The sequence below is a fragment of the Papio anubis genome, chromosome 12, assembly GCF_008728515.1.
Source record: "Papio anubis isolate 15944 chromosome 12, Panubis1.0, whole genome shotgun sequence".
Lineage (NCBI taxonomy): Eukaryota > Metazoa > Chordata > Mammalia > Primates > Cercopithecidae > Papio > Papio anubis.
The window spans coordinates 64,055,620-64,076,594 of NC_044987.1; the positions used below are offsets into that span (position 1 = coordinate 64,055,620).

At 36.5% G+C, this 20,975-nt stretch overlaps 2 protein-coding genes across 2 annotated transcripts; both read right to left on the reverse strand.

Moving 5' to 3' along the window:
- Positions 1 to 9,383: 9,383 nt before the first annotated feature.
- On the reverse strand, positions 9,384 to 10,328 carry OLFR600 (olfactory receptor 600). The gene is given in 1 exon segment (NM_001168841.1): positions 9,384 to 10,328. A coding segment is annotated over 1 exon segment (945 nt).
- A 7,928-nt stretch (positions 10,329 to 18,256) lies between these two features.
- Positions 18,257 to 20,827, reverse strand: LOC101007502 (olfactory receptor 52M1-like). The gene has a single exon (XM_003910318.4). The coding sequence runs from the start codon at positions 20,068 to 20,070 to the stop codon at positions 19,048 to 19,050; it is 1,023 nt and encodes a 340-aa protein (XP_003910367.2). The 5' UTR covers positions 20,071 to 20,827; the 3' UTR covers positions 18,257 to 19,047.
- Between the last annotated feature and the right edge of the window lie 148 nt (positions 20,828 to 20,975).

Below are 20,975 nucleotides of genomic sequence, written 5' to 3' on the forward strand. Positions count from 1 at the left end.
TGCATGCTAGCAGTCCTTGAAAAAATTGTAAAAAGCACACCTACAAGTTGTTCCAATTAATGGCTAGAAATATGGGGTGTTTAATCCATTGATCTCTATCCCTTGTTCAGTCAAAACTCCATAACTCCTGAAATATTGCATTCCCAATATTTGTCACACGTTTCATTCATGGACAGACTATGCTTCCCAAGCAAGAGGAAGGTCTTCGACAAAGTCATGATAACCCACTGTTGTGAACAGGAACTGTCTACAGGCAACTTTTGGAGCACTGTGAAGGTATATGGGGAATCTTTTAAAATGCAGCTAAAACTGAAAACAATGTTTTCTGAAGAAAATTGGCAAGAGAAGCCATATTTTCCTGCTTCTTCAAGGAAGAAGAAAATGACAGGATCATCAAGAAAATGACAGGATCTAGGACACTGCTGGATGAATCATGGACTGTGTTCTAGGGAAATAATCTCCATTCCCTATGAAATTAGTTTTGTAAGAGAAATAATATATTGGCATCAGATATTAAGCAGTCTAAGATTTATGGTAGGTATTTGAAAATAAAGTGCCAGCTGTTTAGAATAATAATAGGAAACACCAGCTTTCCAAAATGTGGAGACCTTGCAGCTCACCTGGTTGAGTGGGAAGCTGAGTTTGGTTACAGGTTTTTTGTTTTCCTGCTGAAAGGTAGAGGATATCCTTAGATTTTCAGGGAGATGATATCCTTATTCATATAATCCCGTCTGCCTTTACCAGAAGTACTGAGAAATATTGGATCAAATTCTCATTCTAGACTAAAATATATTTATAATAAAATTGTTTTGTATACTTTGTGAATTTAGGATTCCGTCTATAGACTTTTAGCAGAAAGATACATGATGAATAGACTAAAGGAGTTAATTCTTCAAACCATATAAAGTAGTGCTCTTTAAGCAAAAAATGGAATATACTAGTGGAGAACATTTTCAGCTCTCCTACCCCACCTGCCCTAGATCCAAAGAAGATATGAGATCTGTTTATGTATTTATCCATTTATCTATTTGTTCATTTTACTTTAACTCAATACTTGTAATGTAGCCATAGTATGGAAGGCTGTAGGCTTGACTTTTGATTCGATTATTAGCTGAATGTTATAAAAAGATTAATAAAAATGTTTAAATTACCTGAACCTAATTTTCCTCATGTTTGAATGGAGACAGAAACAATTACCTTAAAGCAGGGTTGTATGGACATAACATAAACTAACAGACACACGCACACACACATACACACACAGAACACGAAGAATTTTTGGAAGTGAGGGGCATGTTTACTACCTTCGTTGTGATGATGGTATCACAGATATATGCAAATGTCCAAACTCATCAAAATGTATATATTAAATATGTGCAAATTTTTATATGAATTATACTACAATGAAACTTTAAAAATTCATTTTAATCCTAGCCTATAAAAATAAAGTGCTTAAAATGATGTTTGTTATCTGGTTGTTACATAAACTTGCTTTATATTTCCTATAGGTTATATGTGTAAGTGTGCTTTTGTGGTAACAGGTGTTCTTTCAAATCCATATTAGCACTTCATTAAGGACCTCTTGTAAAGCCTGTCTAGTTGAAATATATTTCATCACCAGATGCCAACGTGGTTATAATTATTTCTAGTAGATGGGAATGTGAACTGATAAATGAATGGTTGTTGGGAGTATTTAATTAGAAAAAATATCTGAAGCTCTTTAGTTTAATGAGATCCCATTTGTCAATTTTGGCTTTTGCTGCCGTTGCTTTTGATGTTTTAGACATGAAGTCCTTGCCCATGCCTATGTCCTGAATGTTACTACCTAGGTTTTCTTCTAGGGTTTTTATGGTATTAGGTCTAACATTTAAGTCTCTAATCCATCTTGAATTAATTTTCGTATAAGGAGTAAGGAAAGGATCCAGTTTCAGCTTTCTACTTATGGCTAGCCAATTTTCCCAGCACCATTTATTATACACCATGGAATACTATGCAGCCATAAAAAAGGATGAGTTTGTGTCCTTTGTAGGGACGTGGATGCAGCTGGAAACCATCATTCTCAGCAAACTATCACAAGAGCAGAAAACCAAACACCGCATGTTCTCACTCGTAGGTGGGAACTGAACAATGAGATCACTTGGACTCGGGAAGGGGAACATCACACACCGGGGCCTATCATGGGGAGGGGGGAGGGGGGAGGGATTGTGTTGGGAGTTATACCTGATGTAAATGACGAGTTGATGGGTGCTGACGAGTTGATGGGTGCAGCACACCAACATGGCACAAGTATACATATGTGACAAACCTGCACGTTATGCACATGTACCCTAGAACTTAAAGTATAATAATAATAATAATAATAATAATAATAATAATAAAAAAGACGGAATAAATACCAAAAAAAAAGAAAAAAAAAAAAAGAAAAAATATCTGAGCACGTGTTTTCTCTTTGTGTCTTACAGTTTCAACCTGTGTCCAATCTACCTTTGATTTTGGAAAAGTGTCTGGATTGGATTAAGAATTGTTTCAAAATAGAGCAAGAGGCATCAGAAAAGCTGTTTTTTAAAAATTATGTGAGAAAATTGCTGTTTGTTTAGAACAAGGAATATTGTCTTGGAAAGTAAGCAATGCCTGATGGTGTGTCCTGGATGTCAAGCATCCCTAAAAGTCTCTCTCTATTCAAGCCAAAGTGTATTGAAACTTTTAGATATACTAAATTAATTCACAAAATTTACAGTAGATCAATAATATGCAAGCTATGGGAACCCAGAAAAATATTCATTGGTGAGCAGTGGTAGAGATGGTTGGAGGCATAGTATTGAACCCTAGAGGGGAGGTATGAATTAAAGAATTATTTATGATGAAAGAGAGAGGAAGTTGAGTGACAAACTGCACTTTTTTTTTTAATGGAGTCTTGCTCTGTTACCCAGGCTGGAGTGCAGTGGTGCCATCTCGGCTCACAGCAACCATCGCCTCCTGGGTTCAAACGATTCTTCTGCCTCAACCTCCCAAGTAGCTGGGATTATAGGCACATGCCACTATGCCTGGCTAATTTTTGTATTTTTAGTAAAGACAGGGTTTTACCATATTGGTCAGGCTGGTCTTGAACTCCCGACCTCGTGATCCACCTGCCTCGGCCTCCCAAAGTGCTGGGATTACAGGCATGAGCCACCACACCTGGCCAAACTGTACTTTCCAACCGAGCTATAACTGTATCTATCATTTCACAGGCTCTTCTACTATATGGCTCTGCCACTCCCCTCAAGAATCCACCCTTCTCTTTATTTTTCCATTAACGTTGAGAGGTGCAACTGCTCTGAATACAAAGCCAGGTTGGACAGTTCTTAGAAGAGCCCATAACTTATATCTGTTTCTATTATCATGCCATCATCTTGAGAGATTCCAAGTGAGAACAACACAGTGGAGTTCAGGCAATGTACAGATTGTTGTGAAAAAAAAAATCATAAATTGCTATGAAAAGCTGCCACTAAGTCTGAATGTGTCATATTACATGCAATATTTACATGTAAGAAAAAAATGTTATCAGTTTAATCCTGAAGTAACAGAAGTTTAAAACACGCAGCATTGGCTTTGAGAGTGGGTAGCGGGCAGACACTTGATGGGCACAACAAAGCTGTTAATGAAGACCTTAAATAGAGAGACAAAATTGTTATTGTGTACCAGACAATAAAGGATTCAGTGCTTTGTGATGGTGGAACAATAAACAAAACTCTCGCCTTTGTGAAAGTAGGAAAAAAATACACACACACACACACACACACACAGATATACACATGCACACATAAACCAACGGATTCCCAATGGATTTGATGAAGATTTCCAGGGACAATTCTGATAAGATGTGTATAGAAAAATATGACTTTTAAAACCCAGTGTTTAATTTTTAAGTAGAATTCATACAATTCATAAATACTACAGGGATTTGTGAGTTTGAACACAACATCTTTTGTCATTCAATTTTTCTGCACCTATCATCGATTCTTAAAGTAGGACATAGACTTTGGATAAAAGCTTGCATTTTTAAGACTACTTGTTAGTCAGCAGCACTGTCAGGTTAAACTGAAAAGGACAGAAACAGCTAACATGAGAAGAATCCTTGGTATATAATACTGTATTGTTAACTGTAAATGCTCTTCTATGTAGTAGATCTCTAGGACTTATTCATCTTACCCTTCGACTAATACCTCCCCATTTCACTCTCTCTCCATCCTCTGGCAACCACCATTCTACTCTCTGCTTCTACATGTTTGGCTCCATTAGATTTCTCATTTAAGTGACATCATGTAGTATTTGTTCTTCTGTGTCTGAATTATTTCACTTAGCATAATGTCCTCCAGGTTCATACACGTTGTCAGAAATGGAAGAATTCAACTCTTTTTTGAGGGCTGAATAATATTTTATAAACCACATTTTTTATCTATTCATCCATTTATTGACATATAAAAATGAAAAAAATATAGAAATCGCAGAAATAAACCAACATATCTAGGATTTTCTTATTTATTTTAATTCATACATAATATGTGTACATATTTATGAGATACATATGGTAATCTGACACATGAATACAATATGCAACGATTAAATCAGCATATTGAGTTAGTTCATCACCTTGAACATTTGTCATTTCTTTGTGTTGGGAACATTTTAAAACTTCTAGCTATTTTGAAATACACTATAAAATGTTGTTAACTATAGTCACTCCACTATGCTATCAAACACCAGTGTTTATTCCTTCTATTTAACTGTACGTTTGTACCCACTAAACAACTTCTCTTCATCTCCATCTCCCCCTTTCTATCCTCTACTAGCCACCATTTTACTCTCTGACAAAAGTGCCAAAAACATACAATGGGGAAAGGACAGTTTCTTCAATAAATGGTGTTGGTAACACTGGATATTCACATGCAGAACTAAATTGGTCCCTCATCTCACCCTCCCTCAGTACCTGCAAGAGATTCATTCCGGGAACTACTGTGGATACCAAAATCTGTGTATACCCAAGTCCCTCAGTAGGCCCTACCAATCCACAGGATTTGCATCTTGAAAATACTACATTTTTGATGCACTTATCATTGTAGATATGGAACCTGCTGATATGGAGGCCTGACTGTATCTATTGAAAACTAAATGTGTGCATAAGTGGAGGCCTGCTGTTCAAATCTGTGTTGTTCAAGGGTCAACTGTATACCATGTTTTTAATCCAATTATCCCTCAATGAACAGTTAAGTTGCTTCCATGTCTTGGCTATTCTGACTAATGCTGCAATGAACAATGGAGTGTAGATGTCTCTTCAAGATAATGACTTTATTTCCTTTGGGTATATACCCAGTAGTGGGACTGCTGGGTCACAGGGGAGTTTTATTTTTAATTTTTTTGAGAAACCCTCATGTTTTTTAATAATGGCTATACCAGTTTACATGCCCATTAACAATGTGTAAGGGTTCCCTTTTCTCCATATCCTTGCCAATATACATTATCTTTCACTTTTTGATAATAGCCATTCTAACTTTTGATTTGCATTTCCCTGAAGTTAGTGACATTGAGCAATTTTTCATATACTTGTTCACTATTTGTCTTCTTTGGAGAAATGTCAATTCAGTTACTTGGTCCATTTCTTTTAAGGGAGGTTATTTGTGTTTTTCTTCTGTTGTGCTATATAAATTCCTTATGTAGTTTGGATATTGACCTTATGTCAGATATATGATTTACAAATATTTTCCCCCATTCCTTGGGTTGTGTTTTCATTTGTTAATTGTTTCCTTTGCTGTGCAGAAGCTTTTCTTTTCTTTTCTTCCTTTTTTATTTTTATTTTTCTGATGGAGTTTCACTCTTGTTTCCAAGGCCGGAGTACAATTCCTTGGTCTCGGCTCACTGCAATCTCCTCCTCCCAGGTTCAAGCGATTCTCCTGCCTCAGTCTCCCACGTAGCTGGAATTTCAGGCACCTGCCACTGTGCCCGGCTAATTACTTTTGTTTTTAGTAGAGACGGGGTTTCACCATGTTAGCCGGGCTGGTCTCGAACTCCTGACCTCAGGTGATCCGCCCGCCTCAGACTCCCAAAGTGCTGGGATTACAGGCGTGAGCCACCATGCCCAGCCACGCTGTGCAGAAGCTTTTTATATTGTCTTCTTATAACGCAATAATAAAGAGGATAGGAAGAAATTTTTGGACATGGTAAATATTCTTATGGCATAGATTTGGTGTGGTTTAATGGATATATACTTATCGCCAAATTAATCAGATTGTATACATTAAATATGCACAGCTTTTTGTATGTCAATCATACCTCCATAATATGGTTAAAAATATCGCTTGCTTTTGGATGGATACAGATTAAATTTTATTTTATATTCTTACATGCAGCAAAAATTAGTAATTCTATTCCTTATTCTTCATTCTGTTAATACTTCCACTTCCAAGGCCTAATTATATGTTTTGTAAAGCCCTTTTGCCACTGTGCATGACAATTATATGGCTTTTTATTCATAATCCCTAGGATAAAATAGTTTACAATAACATATCTATTCAAAGTGAAAGTTGGGTTTGTCAGTTTGCTACTTGCTCTTCCATGTTAGGGTCAACCAAGATATTTATCTGGACATGTATGGAAATGAAATATGCATACACATTCATTTGAATGTATGCATATTTCAGATAAGGTGTATGAATGTCATAAATATAAGTATGATAGCATTAGAAAGTGAGAGAGACAAGTAGAGAGATAGAATAAACTAGCTATTTATAGACAAAATGATTGGAAGTATGTATTTGAAAGAAGTGTGTATATTTGTATATGTTTGTATAAATAAATATCTGTGTGTATGTTTATTAATAACATGGGTGTGATTTACATATATCTGTCTCTTGTTTTACAAGTTGGTATTTAATAAAAACCCTGGAACACAACCTAGGCAATACTATCCTGGGCATAGAAATGGGGAAAGATTTCATGACATTGATAACAAAAGCAATCACAACAAAAGCAAAAATTGACAAAAGGGATCTATTTAAACTCAAGAGCTCTGCACAGCAAAAGAAACTGTGAACAGAATAAACAGACAACCTACAGAATGGGGGAAATTATTTGGAAACTATGCATCTGACAAAGGTCTAATATCCAGCATCTTAAGGAACTTAAATTCACAAGAAAAAAACAAACAACCTGATTGAAAAGGCGGCAAAGGACATAAACAGACATGATTCAAAAGAAGGCATCCATGTGGCCAAAAGCAGGTAGAAAAAGTCTCAATATCACTGATCATCAGGGAAATACAAATTAAAACCACAATGAGATACCATCTCACACTAGTCAGAATGGCAATTATTAAAAAGTCAAAAAATAATGAATCTTAGCCAAGTTCTGGATAAAAGGGAACACTTACATGCTGTTAGCGGGAGTGCAAGCTAGTCCAACCATGGTGGAAAGCAGTATTGCAATCCCTCAAAGAGCTAAAAGCAGAACTACCATTCAACCCAGCAATCCTATTACTGGGTATATACCCAAAGGAATATAAATTACGCTACCATAAAGACATGTGTACGTGAATGTTCATCATTAGCACTATTTACAATAGCAAAGACATGGAATCAACCTAACTGCCCACTAATGGTAGATTGGATAAAGAAAATGTGGTATATATATATATATATATACCATGGAATACTATGCAGTCATAAAACAGAATGAGATCATGTTTTTTGTGGGAACATGTATGGAACTGGAGGCTGTTATTCTTAGCAAACTAATGCAGGAAGAGAAAACTAAATACCACATGTCCTCACTTAAAAGTGGGATTTAATGATAAGAGCTTATGAACACAAAGAAGGAAACAACAAACACTGGGGTCTATTTGAGGGTAGGTGGTGGGAGGAGGGAGAGGGACAGAAAAGATAGCTATTGGGATACTGGTACTAGTACCTGGGTAATGAAGTAGTCTGTAAGAAAATGTGGCACATATACACCATGGAATACTATGCAGCCATAAAAATGGATGAGTTTGTGTCCTTTGCAGGGACATGGATGCAGCTGGAAACCATCATTCTCAGCAAACTACCAGAAAACCAAACACCACATGTTCTCACTCATAGGTGGGAACTGAACAATAAGATCACTTGGACTCGGGAAGGGGAACATCACACACCGGGGCCTATCATGGGGAGGGGGGAGGGGGGAGGGGTTGCACTGGGAGTTATACCTGATGTAAATAACGAGTTGATGGGTGCTGACGAGTTGATGGGTGCAGCACAGCAACATGGCACAAGTATACATATGTGACAAACCTGCACGTTATGCACATGTACCCTAGAACTTAAAGTATAATAATAATTAAAAAAAAAAAAAAAACTCCCATGACATGTGTTTTCCTGTGTAACAAACCATCACATGTACCCCTGAAATAAAAGTTTAAAAAACAGCTTTTTAAAGTTTCTTTTAATTTATAAAATGTCTACCTCACTGGTCTAATCTATTATATATTACTAAGATGAGCATTTTCTTTGAAAATTCTTCAGACAACGACAAGAAGCTCATTATTCATTTATATGTTCATGGATATTTATGTATATTTATTTCAGTTAGGATAATTTTCCATCATATATTATTTTGTGTTGGCAAAATAGCTAAAATCTAAATACAGAAGAAAATATATAGAAGTATAAATATTTGTATAATTATTTCTGCCCATACATCATGAGAGTATGTGCCTAAACTGCATTTTAATCTCATTTGAAAATCTGTTTTTGATTTATGTTATGTGTTGTAATTAGGTAAATAATGAAATTATCAATAAAATATTATCCTATTTTATCACTTGCATAAGCATCTGTGGAGGGTTCTGGCTATGGAGGTTTTATAACTGCATCCTGATTGAAAGACCATGTCTCAGGCCGGGCGCGGTGACTCACGCCTGTAATCCCAGCACTTTAGGAGGCCGAGGCGGGTAGATTATGAGGTCAGGAGATCGACACCATCCCGGCTAACACGGTAAAACCCCGTCTCTACTAAAGAATACAAAAAATTAGCCGGGCGTAGAGGCGAGCGCCTATAGTCCCAGCTACTTGGGACACTGAGGCAGGAGAATGGCGTGAACCCAGGAGGCAGAGGTTGCAGTGAGCAGAGATTGCGCCATTGCACTCCAGCCCGGGGAACAGAGCTAGACTCCGTCTCACCAAAAAAAAAAAAAAAAAAAAAAAAGACCCTGTCTCAGTTATATAATCACTCTAACTGACTAAGTTTTTCCCTTGCCTTGGTTATTCCTTTCCCATGAAGCCCCAAACCTGGCAGGAATTATCTCTACCTTCAACCTAACTTGACTTCCAGCTTAACATCACCAAGTGTCCTGTCCACCAAAGGTATACATTTTAGTCTCCATAACAGTGAAGGATCCGCAGTACCCACTCCCGCATTTGTTTGGTCCTGGCCCCATAAATCAAGGGGTTAACCATGGGAGGCACCAGGAAGTAAAGATTGTCAATGATGATCTGCATATGGGGAGCCATATGGTAACCTAAAATCTGGGCCAGAACCGAGAAGACAACAGGAGAATAAAAGAGACTAATGACACAAAGATGACAGCCACATGTACTGAGAGCTTTGCCCCGTGCATCCCAAGATGGTATCTGAAAGACAGCATGAAGGATTAGTCCATATGACAGAATGATAAAAAACAGATCAAATCCCACAGATGCTACAATAACCATGAGTCCATAGACAACGTGGTCAGAGATATCTTCACAGGCTATCTGCACCACAGCCATATATGCACAGTAGGAGTAAGTGATTATGGGGGTTTGGAAGCTTTGCAGTCTTTTTGCCAGAATGGGGGCTGGGGTCAGCACTGCCACTGCCCTTGCCAGGATAGCCAGTGCCATCTTCACAAGCATGTTGTTACCAAGGATGGTTGTATATCTTAGAGGGTACCAGATAGCTGCAAATCTGTCAAAAGCCATGGCTAGGAGAATCCCAGACTCCATGACATAGAAGGAAGGAATGAAAAACATCTGTGTGAGGCAACCATTGAAACTGATTTCCTTGGCATTCATCCAGAAGGTAGCCAGCATACGGGGCACTGTGACACTGACAAGGCACAAGTCAACAATTGACAGCATGGCCAGGAGAAGAAACATGGGCTCATGAAGACTCTTCTCTATCCAGGTGATACATAAGATGGTGACATTGCCAATGACTGTAATGAGACACACCAAGAAAAAAGGCACAGAGAACCAGCCATGGAAAGATTCAAGGCCAGGAATTCCAGCCAGGATAAATATCGAGGGCTGAGGAATGGAATTGTTGCAAGAGGACATCCCTAACCTGAGCTCCTCAACGTCTGATTCCTAGGGAAAAACAAACAAACAAGGAATGTTTTGGAATCATTGATCATTTGCACCTATAAAATGATGGTCCTTACAGTAGTTTATGGTGGTGAAACTCAAGATTATTTTGTGTAAACTAATGATCAAACGAATGTTTCAGCTACTTGGGATGGAGAGAGGAATGATCCTTGGCTATGTCTTCTGCAAAAAGGACATGCAGTCTCAGATTTTCAATAAGAATATATCAACTCAAGTTTTTTAGATTCTCCTGTAGATCTGATTCTATTTAACATTCAAGTTTCACAATTCTCTAGGAATTTTTTCTAGGTATCAGTCCACTGCAGGACAATGTTTTCAACATTACAGACAGGGAGTAAGGACATGAACAAGCCAGAAAGCATAGTTTTCACTCAAGACAAGAAAGCTAAATTTAATCCTACCAAGTTTTATCATACCCAATTAATTGTCCCCAGTTTCTGGGATTGGAGTTAGTGCTTTGGTATTCATCCTGGAACATTTAGTTACAAATTGTTGATTTTGACAAAGGAAACCTAGAAAGTCTGCTGATCTTATGCCTAGGAAGCATGAGGGTAATCTGGAGGAATAACAGATGTTTCGGATGACAAATGTGGAATTCAAAATCACCTCAATAGATAATAACTTAGTTAATACTAAGTTTCCAGATATCTGAAACCTCAATAAAGCCAGGTTTGAGAGTGGGTATAGATAAAGTTAATTAATAGTTTTCTTTACATATTTGTATCTGTGTGTTTTTATAAGGGGAGTATAGTTTGGGGGTTAATGGTAACACAGTTTTCTATAGAAATAAGAATTTATTGTATTTGTTAAATATTTTAACTTATGTAACTATTCTAAATAGATACACATATTTACAAATTATTTGTAAAATAAATTAACCAAATTATGGTTTTCATAGATCAAAGAGTATACTCGCCATATTAAAAGTTGAAACCAAATATATGATAAATACAAAAATATGTCTATAGAAATAAGACATTTTGTTGATAATATGATTATAATTAAATTTCACTGTTAAGTTTTAGACTTCAGATTTTGTTAGAAACATTCCAACTCTATAAACAACAATAACAGAAAAAAAAAATTCCAATAAAAACTTAAAGAATAAAAAAGTGTACCACAAAGTTGCTTCAGAAATAAAAGTATAGAAATGTTAATATTGTGTTGACTATTTTGCTTTAGTTAATGAACTTGAATTATTAGTGTTTTTATTTATGTCTGTATCAATTGAATTCCAAATTCTAATTTAGTATATTCATAATTTTTAATGCCAGTTCATCATTTTTAAGTTTCTTCTAACTAATTATATATTTTTATTTTGGCCATAGTGTTACCCTTTAAAACAAAATTTAAGATGCTTAAGGTTAGATTATATAAACTTTGAGTGGAGCTTTTTAAAATTAATTTACTCTAAATTTGTAAGATCCTCAAATAGGGTGGCATATTTTTAAAAACACTACTGAGTATTTCATCATCAATTTAGTTATTCAATATAAGTTTTAATATGCCAACTCCATTTGGTAAAAGGCACAGCATAGCTTAGTGATAGGTCTCCTGGAAGGTAACTTGCTGTAGTGAAAATACCAGGGTATTTGAGATAATACATGTCTGGGATAGAATCTCAGCCCTGCCACTTATTCTATGTGATTTGACCAAGTTATTTAATGCTTTCAGACTCATTTTTTAAAATCTCAACAAAATGGGATGAGGCATATATTGCAAAGTTGGTAGTGAAGATTAAGTCTGTCATTAAATTCCAATATTGTATAAATACATATATATTCATAGCATAATTCTTTGAATGTTTTATTGCCCTAGAAATGCATTTTTTTTTTTTTTTACTTTTCTATGAAGTACAAAGTTAAAAGAAATGTGGAAAAAATAATTTCCATTTTGTTTTGTTTGGTTTTTAGAAAGAACTTTGACTAGGAAAGTGGATAGTCTTAAACTGATATCATAAGAAGAAATATTTGACGATTCTGGTCATTTTGTCTTCAAATATTTTTAGATTCTTTATGTGTTAAAGGGAAAACAATTATATATATATATATGTGTGTGTGTGTGTGTGTGTGTGTGTATGTGTATGTGTGTGTGTGTGTATATATATATATATATCACCAGAGGTAGATATCTGGCCAAATAAAAGGTGTTAAAAAGTAAAATAATAAATGAATAAATATATACATTTTAGTTTAATAATAAAGTACAGGATTCTATCACAAACATAGGATTTTACAAAAACAAACAGAAAGCCTTTCTTGTAAAACCAGAAGCTCATCATCAGTGGAGTTTTCAAGTAGAAACTAATGATCATTTATCAGGAATACTATGGATAAAAATTATCTGGTAGTAGTAATTGGATAACATTGGAACTTTGAAAGCAAAAAGGCAAGTTTTGGTCTGAATGATCAGAAGCAATTGCCAGCAATAACCGTATCAATATTAACTGAAAGTAAAGGCAACATTAGGTAAAAATTCAAAAGATATTTATAATTTTCTAAATAATGTTATTAGTCATTCTAAGCACTGCAGAAACTAACCATGGTCTTACAAGGGTTAGCGATTGTGGCATTTTGGTTGAGAAGATTTGAAAAGACTTTTCCTATATGACTTTTTGCACTTCAGAGTTTTCTAACATTTGCCCCACCCTCTGTTGTCCCTTTTCCTGGAGTAATACCTGTAGATAGTTGTGAGTCTGATCACAATGACTCAAAGACTAACAAAATCCACTTGAAGTATGAGAAAGATCTGTGGATCTCCAGGATAAGATGAAGGTGTGTGGGCTTGAGGCAGATATATGTTGGTTTTCCCTGGCTGTCCTTCATCCCTAGTGGCCTTTTACTTAACCAACGTGTTTTTCATAGCTTGGATATTCGGGGAACAAATCCCATAGTAAATCATTGAGGATAGCACATGTGGATAACAGCAAATGTTCAGAAGCGCTGTAGAACTGTTAGTGTATTGTAGGAGGTACGCTGATTTGGTTTAGGAACTCCAGAGGGAGGAGTACAAATTGAGAAATTATTTAGGATGAAAATTAAAGAAAGTCTGGAGCCATGGAAGAATTATATTCAAGACAGAGTTGCTTGTGTCTATAATGGCGAACAAATTGCTATAGCTTACTTCAAAATCAATAGTCATTTTCATTTCTAGTGACTTTAGGGCTTCCATAAGTAAAACTGACACTTAAATTAAGAGTCTTGGTTTTTTAGATGGAATTAGCACATACCAAAAATAATGGCAAAAGAATTATGTACTAAGTGAAATAATAATTGAAAAATTACCATTGTTTGGTGAATAAGATATATAAAAAAGAAACACGGGAGTGACTGAAGTAAGTACAAGAGAGGAGTCCCAGGGGAAAAAAATATGTTGTATAATACTAGGGTTAGGGAGAACTGAGTTTCAAAAGGACTTCTTGCAGGAATAAGAAACTAAACTTGTGAGTAGACCTAGAAAGGGGAAGAAAATGTTGGGAACTATTTGGTTAGAGAAGGTGGTGGGATGTGAACACCCTGATGGTAATTTTTTTACATATGTACACACACACACACACACACACACACACACACACCATGGAACACTATGTAGCCATAAGAAAGAACAGAATCATGTCCTTTACAGCAATATAGATGCAGCTGGAGACCATTGTCATAAGTGAACTAAGACAGAAGCAGAAAATCAAGTATCGTGTGTTCTCACCTATAAGTGGAAGATAAATGGTACACATGGGCATAAAGATGTAGAAAATAGACTCTGGGCACTCCAAAAGAGGGAGAAAGACAGGTAAGGGTTAAAAACTTAATTACTGGGTACTGTGTCCAATATTTGGGTGACAGGCACACTAGAAACCCAACCCCCACCATTATTCATGTAATACCCATAACAAGATAGGGGCATGGCAGGCCAGAGTGATCTTGAAAAATGCAACATTAGGGCAAGAAATTGCCACAAGAGTGCCTTTTCTCATTTAGGTCCATGGGTACAGGCCCAAGGGTGGAGCCCTCCCCAGGGACCTCCCCTTTCGCTACCCAGCACTTCCATGCCCCCCTCCTAAATCAATATAACTTCCTGAGGCATGGACTTCTCTTTTGCTCCCTTTTCCTCAGAGTACAGCATGACCTGGTACAGTTTGCCAATCCAAAAATATGAGTTTTTATTATATGAATTATATTAAAAAGTTGAATATCTCTTAGGTAGAATTTAATGCAGTGTTTTTGAGAATATACTTTCATTGTTATTGAACATTTCCAATCTGATGTTCATTGGCAGATAACCTGAAAGTACAGATTCCATAGTTCATATTTTCAAACCTAATGTGTAAACAATCTTGATATGTAATTATATCAGTAAATATAATTAAACTCCATGATTAAGGGTAGTTCCAAATAAGAAAACAATATAGACTGAGGGTCCAGAGTAGGTAGCTCATGGTCAGGAAATGGTAAATAAATAAATAAATAAATAAGATGTAAGTCTTGAAGTTCTCTGTGTGCCTAGGGGTTCTCTTCTCTTTAGCCTTGGAGAGATCTGTTCCTACTGTTATTGTCGTGTTTCTCCATTAGCTTAACAAAGACTTTTTTTTTTATTATTATTATACTTTAAGTTCTAGGGTACATGTGCATAACGTGCAGGTTTGTTACATATGTATACTTGTGCCATGTTGCTGTGCTGCACCCATCAACTCGTCAGCACCCATCAACTCGTCATTTACATCAGGTATAACTCCCAGTGCAATCCCTCCCCCCTCCCCCCTTCCCATGATAGGCCCCGGTGTGTGTGATGTTCCCCTTCCCGAGTCCAAGTGATCTCATTGTTCAGTTCCCACCTATGAGTGAGAACATGCAGTGTTTGGTTTTCTGTTCTTGTGATAGTTTGCTAAGAATGATGGCTTCCAGCTGCATCCATGTCCCTACAAAGGACACAAACTCATCCTTTTTTTATGGCTGCATAGTATTCCATGGTGTATATGTGCCACATTTTCTTAATCCAGTCTGTCACTGATGGACATTTGGGTTGATTCCAAGTCTTTGCTATTGTGAATAATGCCGCAATAAACATACGTGTGCATGTGTCTTTATAGCAGCATGATTTATAATCCTTTGGGTATATACCCAGTAATGGGATGGCTGGGTCATATGGTACATCTAGTTCTAGATCCTTGAGGAATCGCCATACTGTTTTCCATAATGGTTGAACTAGTTTACAATCCCACCAACAGTGTAAAAGTGTTCCTATTTCTCCACATCCTCTCCAGCACCTGTTGTTTCCTGACTTTTTAATGATCGCCATTCTAACTGGTGTGAGATGGTATCTCATTGTGGTTTTGATTTGCATTTCTCTGATGGCCAGTGATGATGAGCATTTTTTCATGTGTCTGTTGGCTGTATGAATGTCTTCTTTTGAGACATGTCTGTTCATATCCTTTGCCCACTTTTTGATGGGGTTGTTTGTTTTTTTCTTGTAAATTTGTTTGAGTTCTTTGTAGGTTCTGGATATTAGCCCTTTGTCAGATGAGTAGATTGCAAAAATTTTCTCCCATTCTGTAGGTTGCCTGTTCACTCTGATGGTAGTTTCTTTTGCTGTGCAGAAGCTCTTTAGTTTAATGAGATCCCATTTGTCAATTTTGGCTTTTGCTGCCGTTGCTTTTGATGTTTTAGACATGAAGTCTTTGCCCATGCCTATGTCCTGAATGGTACTACCTAGGTTTTCCTCTAGGGTTTTTATGGTATTAGGTCTAACATTTAAGTCTCTAATCCATCTTGAATTAATTTTCGTATAAGGAGTAAGGAAAGGATCCAGTTTCAGCTTTCTACTTATGGCTAGCCAATTTTCCCAGCACCATTTATTAAATAGGGAATCCTTTCCCCATTTCTTATTTAAGAAATGGGGAAACAAAGATTATTAAACAATATTCTTATAATCTTAATTCAGATACTTAATTAAAACTATCACCTGATTAGGAGTTCTCAAATATATGACAAGTGATTCCAAATATCTTATTGCTTCATTCTTTCCTTCAGAAACATTCATTGAACACACATGGGCATAGAATACTGAGTGGTATTAGGAATAAAAAGTAAAAAAAGACAGTTTATAAACGTGGGCTTATGTATTTTCATGTTAGTTTAAATCCAGACTGTGTCACTTAATAAGTAACCTTTGGTTAATTAATCTCTCTGAGTTCAAATTCCTCACCTGTAAAATCAGACTAGCACATGTTCTTGTGATTGCTGTGATAATTACATAACTTAAATGATAAATATATATATATACACACACATGTATATATACAGGCGTGTGTGTGTGTGCCTGCGTGTGTGCGTATGTATAACAAAGTCTGGCATACAATATACATACAAAATTATATTTGTAATGATAATCCATAGCCTTAACTAATGTTTACTTGCTAAGGGCTTACTGTGTGGGACTATTGTCTTATATGCTTTCACTTATTTAATTATTAAAACTCTATAAGATGGCCGGGCTTGGTGGCTCACGCCTGTAATCCCAGCACTTTGGGAGGCTGAGGCAGGCAGATCACCTGAGGTCAGGAGTTTGAGACCAGCCTAGCCAACACAGTGAAACCCTGTCTCTACTAAAAATACAAAAAAAATTAGCCAGGTGTAGTGGCACACGCCTGTAGTCCCAGCTACTTGTGAGGCTGAGGTAGGAGAATCACTTATACCTGAGAGGCAAAGGCTGCAGTAAGCCGAGATCGCACAACTGCATTGTAGCCTGGGTGAAAGAGTGAGGTTCCATCTAAAAATAAGAAAAAAAAAACTCTATAGGAAAATAAATTTTATAATCTTCATTTTGTTTACTGAGTCAGCAAGATCCAGAAAGTTTCAGCAACTTGCCTGAGTATATGCAGGACAGTAAGTAACTAATATAAGTAATTAACTCTGGTATTCTGTCCTCAGAATCAGTTCACTTAACCATTAACTTTACTAATAGTTTAATTGACAAAGTGGGCTATTAAGAATTAACTACAGTACATTGTGACTTTTTTTATAACAGTTGTAGGAAGAATTTCTAGTTAGTATGACTTAAGGAAATGATCTAATCTTTCAAACAAGGTGCAGGAGTTTAAGTAGGAGTTATGTCTTGAAGCCTAGTTCTTTCTAGGTATGAAAAAGGAATGGAGTACGGAGTAGAATTCTAAATAGAGACATGAAGGTATGAAGAGATATGTTGTTTGGAATGCAGGTGTGAATCTTCATGGACGGTACAAAGACTGCAACTTATGTGGAAGAACATTAAGGGAAAAAGGGGAAAAGTAGTTCATATAGCTGTTCGTTGCCATCCTGGATCTTGCATGGGTCCAATATGACCAAGTTTTTTATATATACACACACACACACAAACACACACGCACACACACACACAAATTTTTAGGAAGATAACTCTGTTGTTAATGTAGGTGCTGCACTGAAAATAGTAATTACAAGCTAATGCCTTGAAGACTTCAGTCGAAACTTGAAGTAGTCCTAGTGAGAAATGGTAAAAGATTAAACAGTGGTATTTAGTAGTGTCTAAACAAGATGGATATAGAAAGGAAGCTGAGATATTTACCTTAAAGAAGGCTTAAGATTAAATAGGAAGCAAATAGTAAGAAAAGAAAGAAGGTGAAAATAATATTTTAAAAATTGTAAATCACTAAAAAGAGAATAACAGTTTAATAAAATTTAGCGTGTATTTATTGCTTGTATCTGAAGTATTTTTAATTTTGTACTAGCCAAAAAGAAAAGAAATGAGTTACATTTTTAAGAAAATCCAGATTTTTCCATTAAAAAAATTTATATTATCTATAATAATCTTATTTTTAATATTTCCAGTAGTATAATCACCAATACACTTAAAGTGACTGCTTTGTAATAGATATTTTCTTTCAACAAAAGGTGGTAGCATGTTGCTGATGGCCAGCATATCTGAATCAAGTTCAGAGGGCCTGACAAAGCTCTAGGCAATGTCCCAAAAATGTAGTGTCAAGCATAAAGCTCCTTGTGTTTTCAGGAGACTCTGTGATAAAAATTTAAAGGATAGTATCTTAATTCAGGTAACAAACCAGTGGCAGACACAAGTTATTTTTGGTAAAGAGATGATATTCTACGAGCGGTAGATTATTTAAAGATATGTTGACTTGATTATTGCAATGTTGATCATTCCACCTTTACCGTTTGGCAACTTGTACCATGTGTCAGTTCTTTTGCACGCATACAAAATTATTTGATGTATGCAGGGGATGTGAAGCCAGTTACATTCCCTCTTCTTCAGAATATTGACAGTTATCATGAATTTATCAGTAACAGGTTCTTTATGGGAATTTTAAAATATTTCCATGGATTTTCCCCCTTTTTCAATCGCTTCTTATTTGAAAATAAATTACTACCCATAGTTATACCAAAGTTCATTAGTAGCAAAGAGTAGAAGGAGATTCCTTTCCCATTCAAGTTCTAAGTAAGCTCCCCAAGACCCAGTTGCACACAAAATATATAACACCTAACTGGATGCACTAGAATTGGGGAGTTTCTATTATATATGACCATTCTTCCCCATTAAAATTTGATTAAATGTCTGATTTATTTGGGTGACATTTAATGTCAGTTATGAGAAAGGGATCAATCATTTGCCCTCCTCCTTTGTGATTCTGCCATCTCTACAAACAATTTTAGCTTAGTTGAGCAACTTTTATCTTTAGAGAACTAATGACATGGTCTCGAATTTTCTTGGTCCTAATACCATAAACAATGGGGTTAAGAAAGGGTGGTACCAGAAGGTACATATTGGCAATGAAAATATGAACTTGGGGAGACACATTATGGCCAAAGCGGTGGGTCAGGAAGGTAAAGACAGCCGTGGAATAGAAAACGAGGATGACACAGACATGGGAACCACACGTGCCTAGAGCTTTAAGACTTGCTTCCTGTGATGGAAGATGAAAGACAGCTCTGAGGATTAGAACATAGGAGACAGCAATAAAAAAGCCATCACAGGACCCAATAACAGAGGCCACACTGAGGCTGTAGCGCTTGGTGGTCCCTGTGTCTTCACACGCCAGCTTCACCACGGCCATGAACTCACAATAAGTGTGTGCAATGATTCGAGTTCTGCAGTAGGGCAGTTGTTTGAGCAGGATGGGATGTGGAAAAAAGAAGACCACTCCCCTGAGGACCACAGCAGCTCCAATGTTGGCAATGCAACTGTGTGTGAGAATGGTGGCGTGGCGCAGTGGGTCACAGATGGCCACATAGCGGTCAATGGCCATGGCCAGGAAGAAGCCGGATTCCATGGCAGTAACACTGTGGATGAAGTACATTTGGGCCAAGCAAGCATCAATGGTGATATCACGGGCTCTGAGCCAGAAGAGACAGAGCATGCGGGGCAGTGTGGATGTGGAGAGGACCAGGTCAGTGACTGACAGCATGCACAGAAACAGGAACATAGGCTGGTGGAGGCTTCGTTCTGCCTTCACCACGGCCAGGATGGTCACATTCCCCATCAAGGCCACCACGTACATGCAGCAGAAGGGAATCCCAATCCAGGCATGCAGATGTTCTAGTCCTGGGATGCCCATCAGCAAGAAGGTGTTTGGTGATATTTGGGATGTATTGGCTGGTCCCATGGTGCTGCTGCTTCTGCCTTTGCAGTTGGATTTCTCTATTTTAAGGCAAATGTTTTCTGCCAAGGTCATTACAACCAAATCTGAAAACAAATGAAAAACTAATCTGAAGATACAAAATACCACATTGAAATACTTTCAAGTTTGTATTTTAGAGTGAAAAATACCATGACACAAAGCAAAAACTATGTAACCAGATAGAAAGTAGTAATTGTACATTGTCATGAATCTCATGAAACTTTTAAAAGAAAAAAAAACTTTGTTAGCAATCAATGTACAATAAAAATTTTATGACATTTTTTGAATTTGCTATTTGATTTAATCATAGGACAAATGAGCTTTTGATAGAAACATCGGATTTTACAAATGGAAAAAATCTTATAATTAATCTATCCCAAATTCCTGTTTAACATCATCCTAAAATATAATTCTCTAGCTGATGTCTGAGTGCTGTCAGGTATAGTTGTTCATTTCTTAGACAGTCCAGTACGTGTTTTGTTTTCCTAGTGCTGTCACAGAACCTGTCCCTAGGATCTGGGAGGCAATATCGGCCTTTTCCTCTGGAGTTCTACAGACTGCGTATCTTCTGCATGGCAGTCTTCCCCAAACAGGAGAGTAAGTCACGTACTCACTAAGTTCTCTCTTTTTCAAGAGAAATATTCCCATCTTATATGCCCAATTATTTTAAGCCTGGTTTTAAGAAATCCTAATTTTCTACTTCTATATATTCTCCAGTGTGTCCTGTGATTCTTAATTTTCATTATTTGTATCTGAACCTATTAGTCACAAGATGGATCAATGCACCTGGCATCTCTTGATTTTTACGCTATTAGGGTGAGTTCAGTTTATATCGATTTTTTAATGTGAAGTAAGGGATAAAAGTAATATTTAATTTCTCTTAACATGAAAAATATATTTTCCTAAAATCTACCTATATTAATTTTTAGCTGGAAAACCAATGTTAGCTAAGTATCATA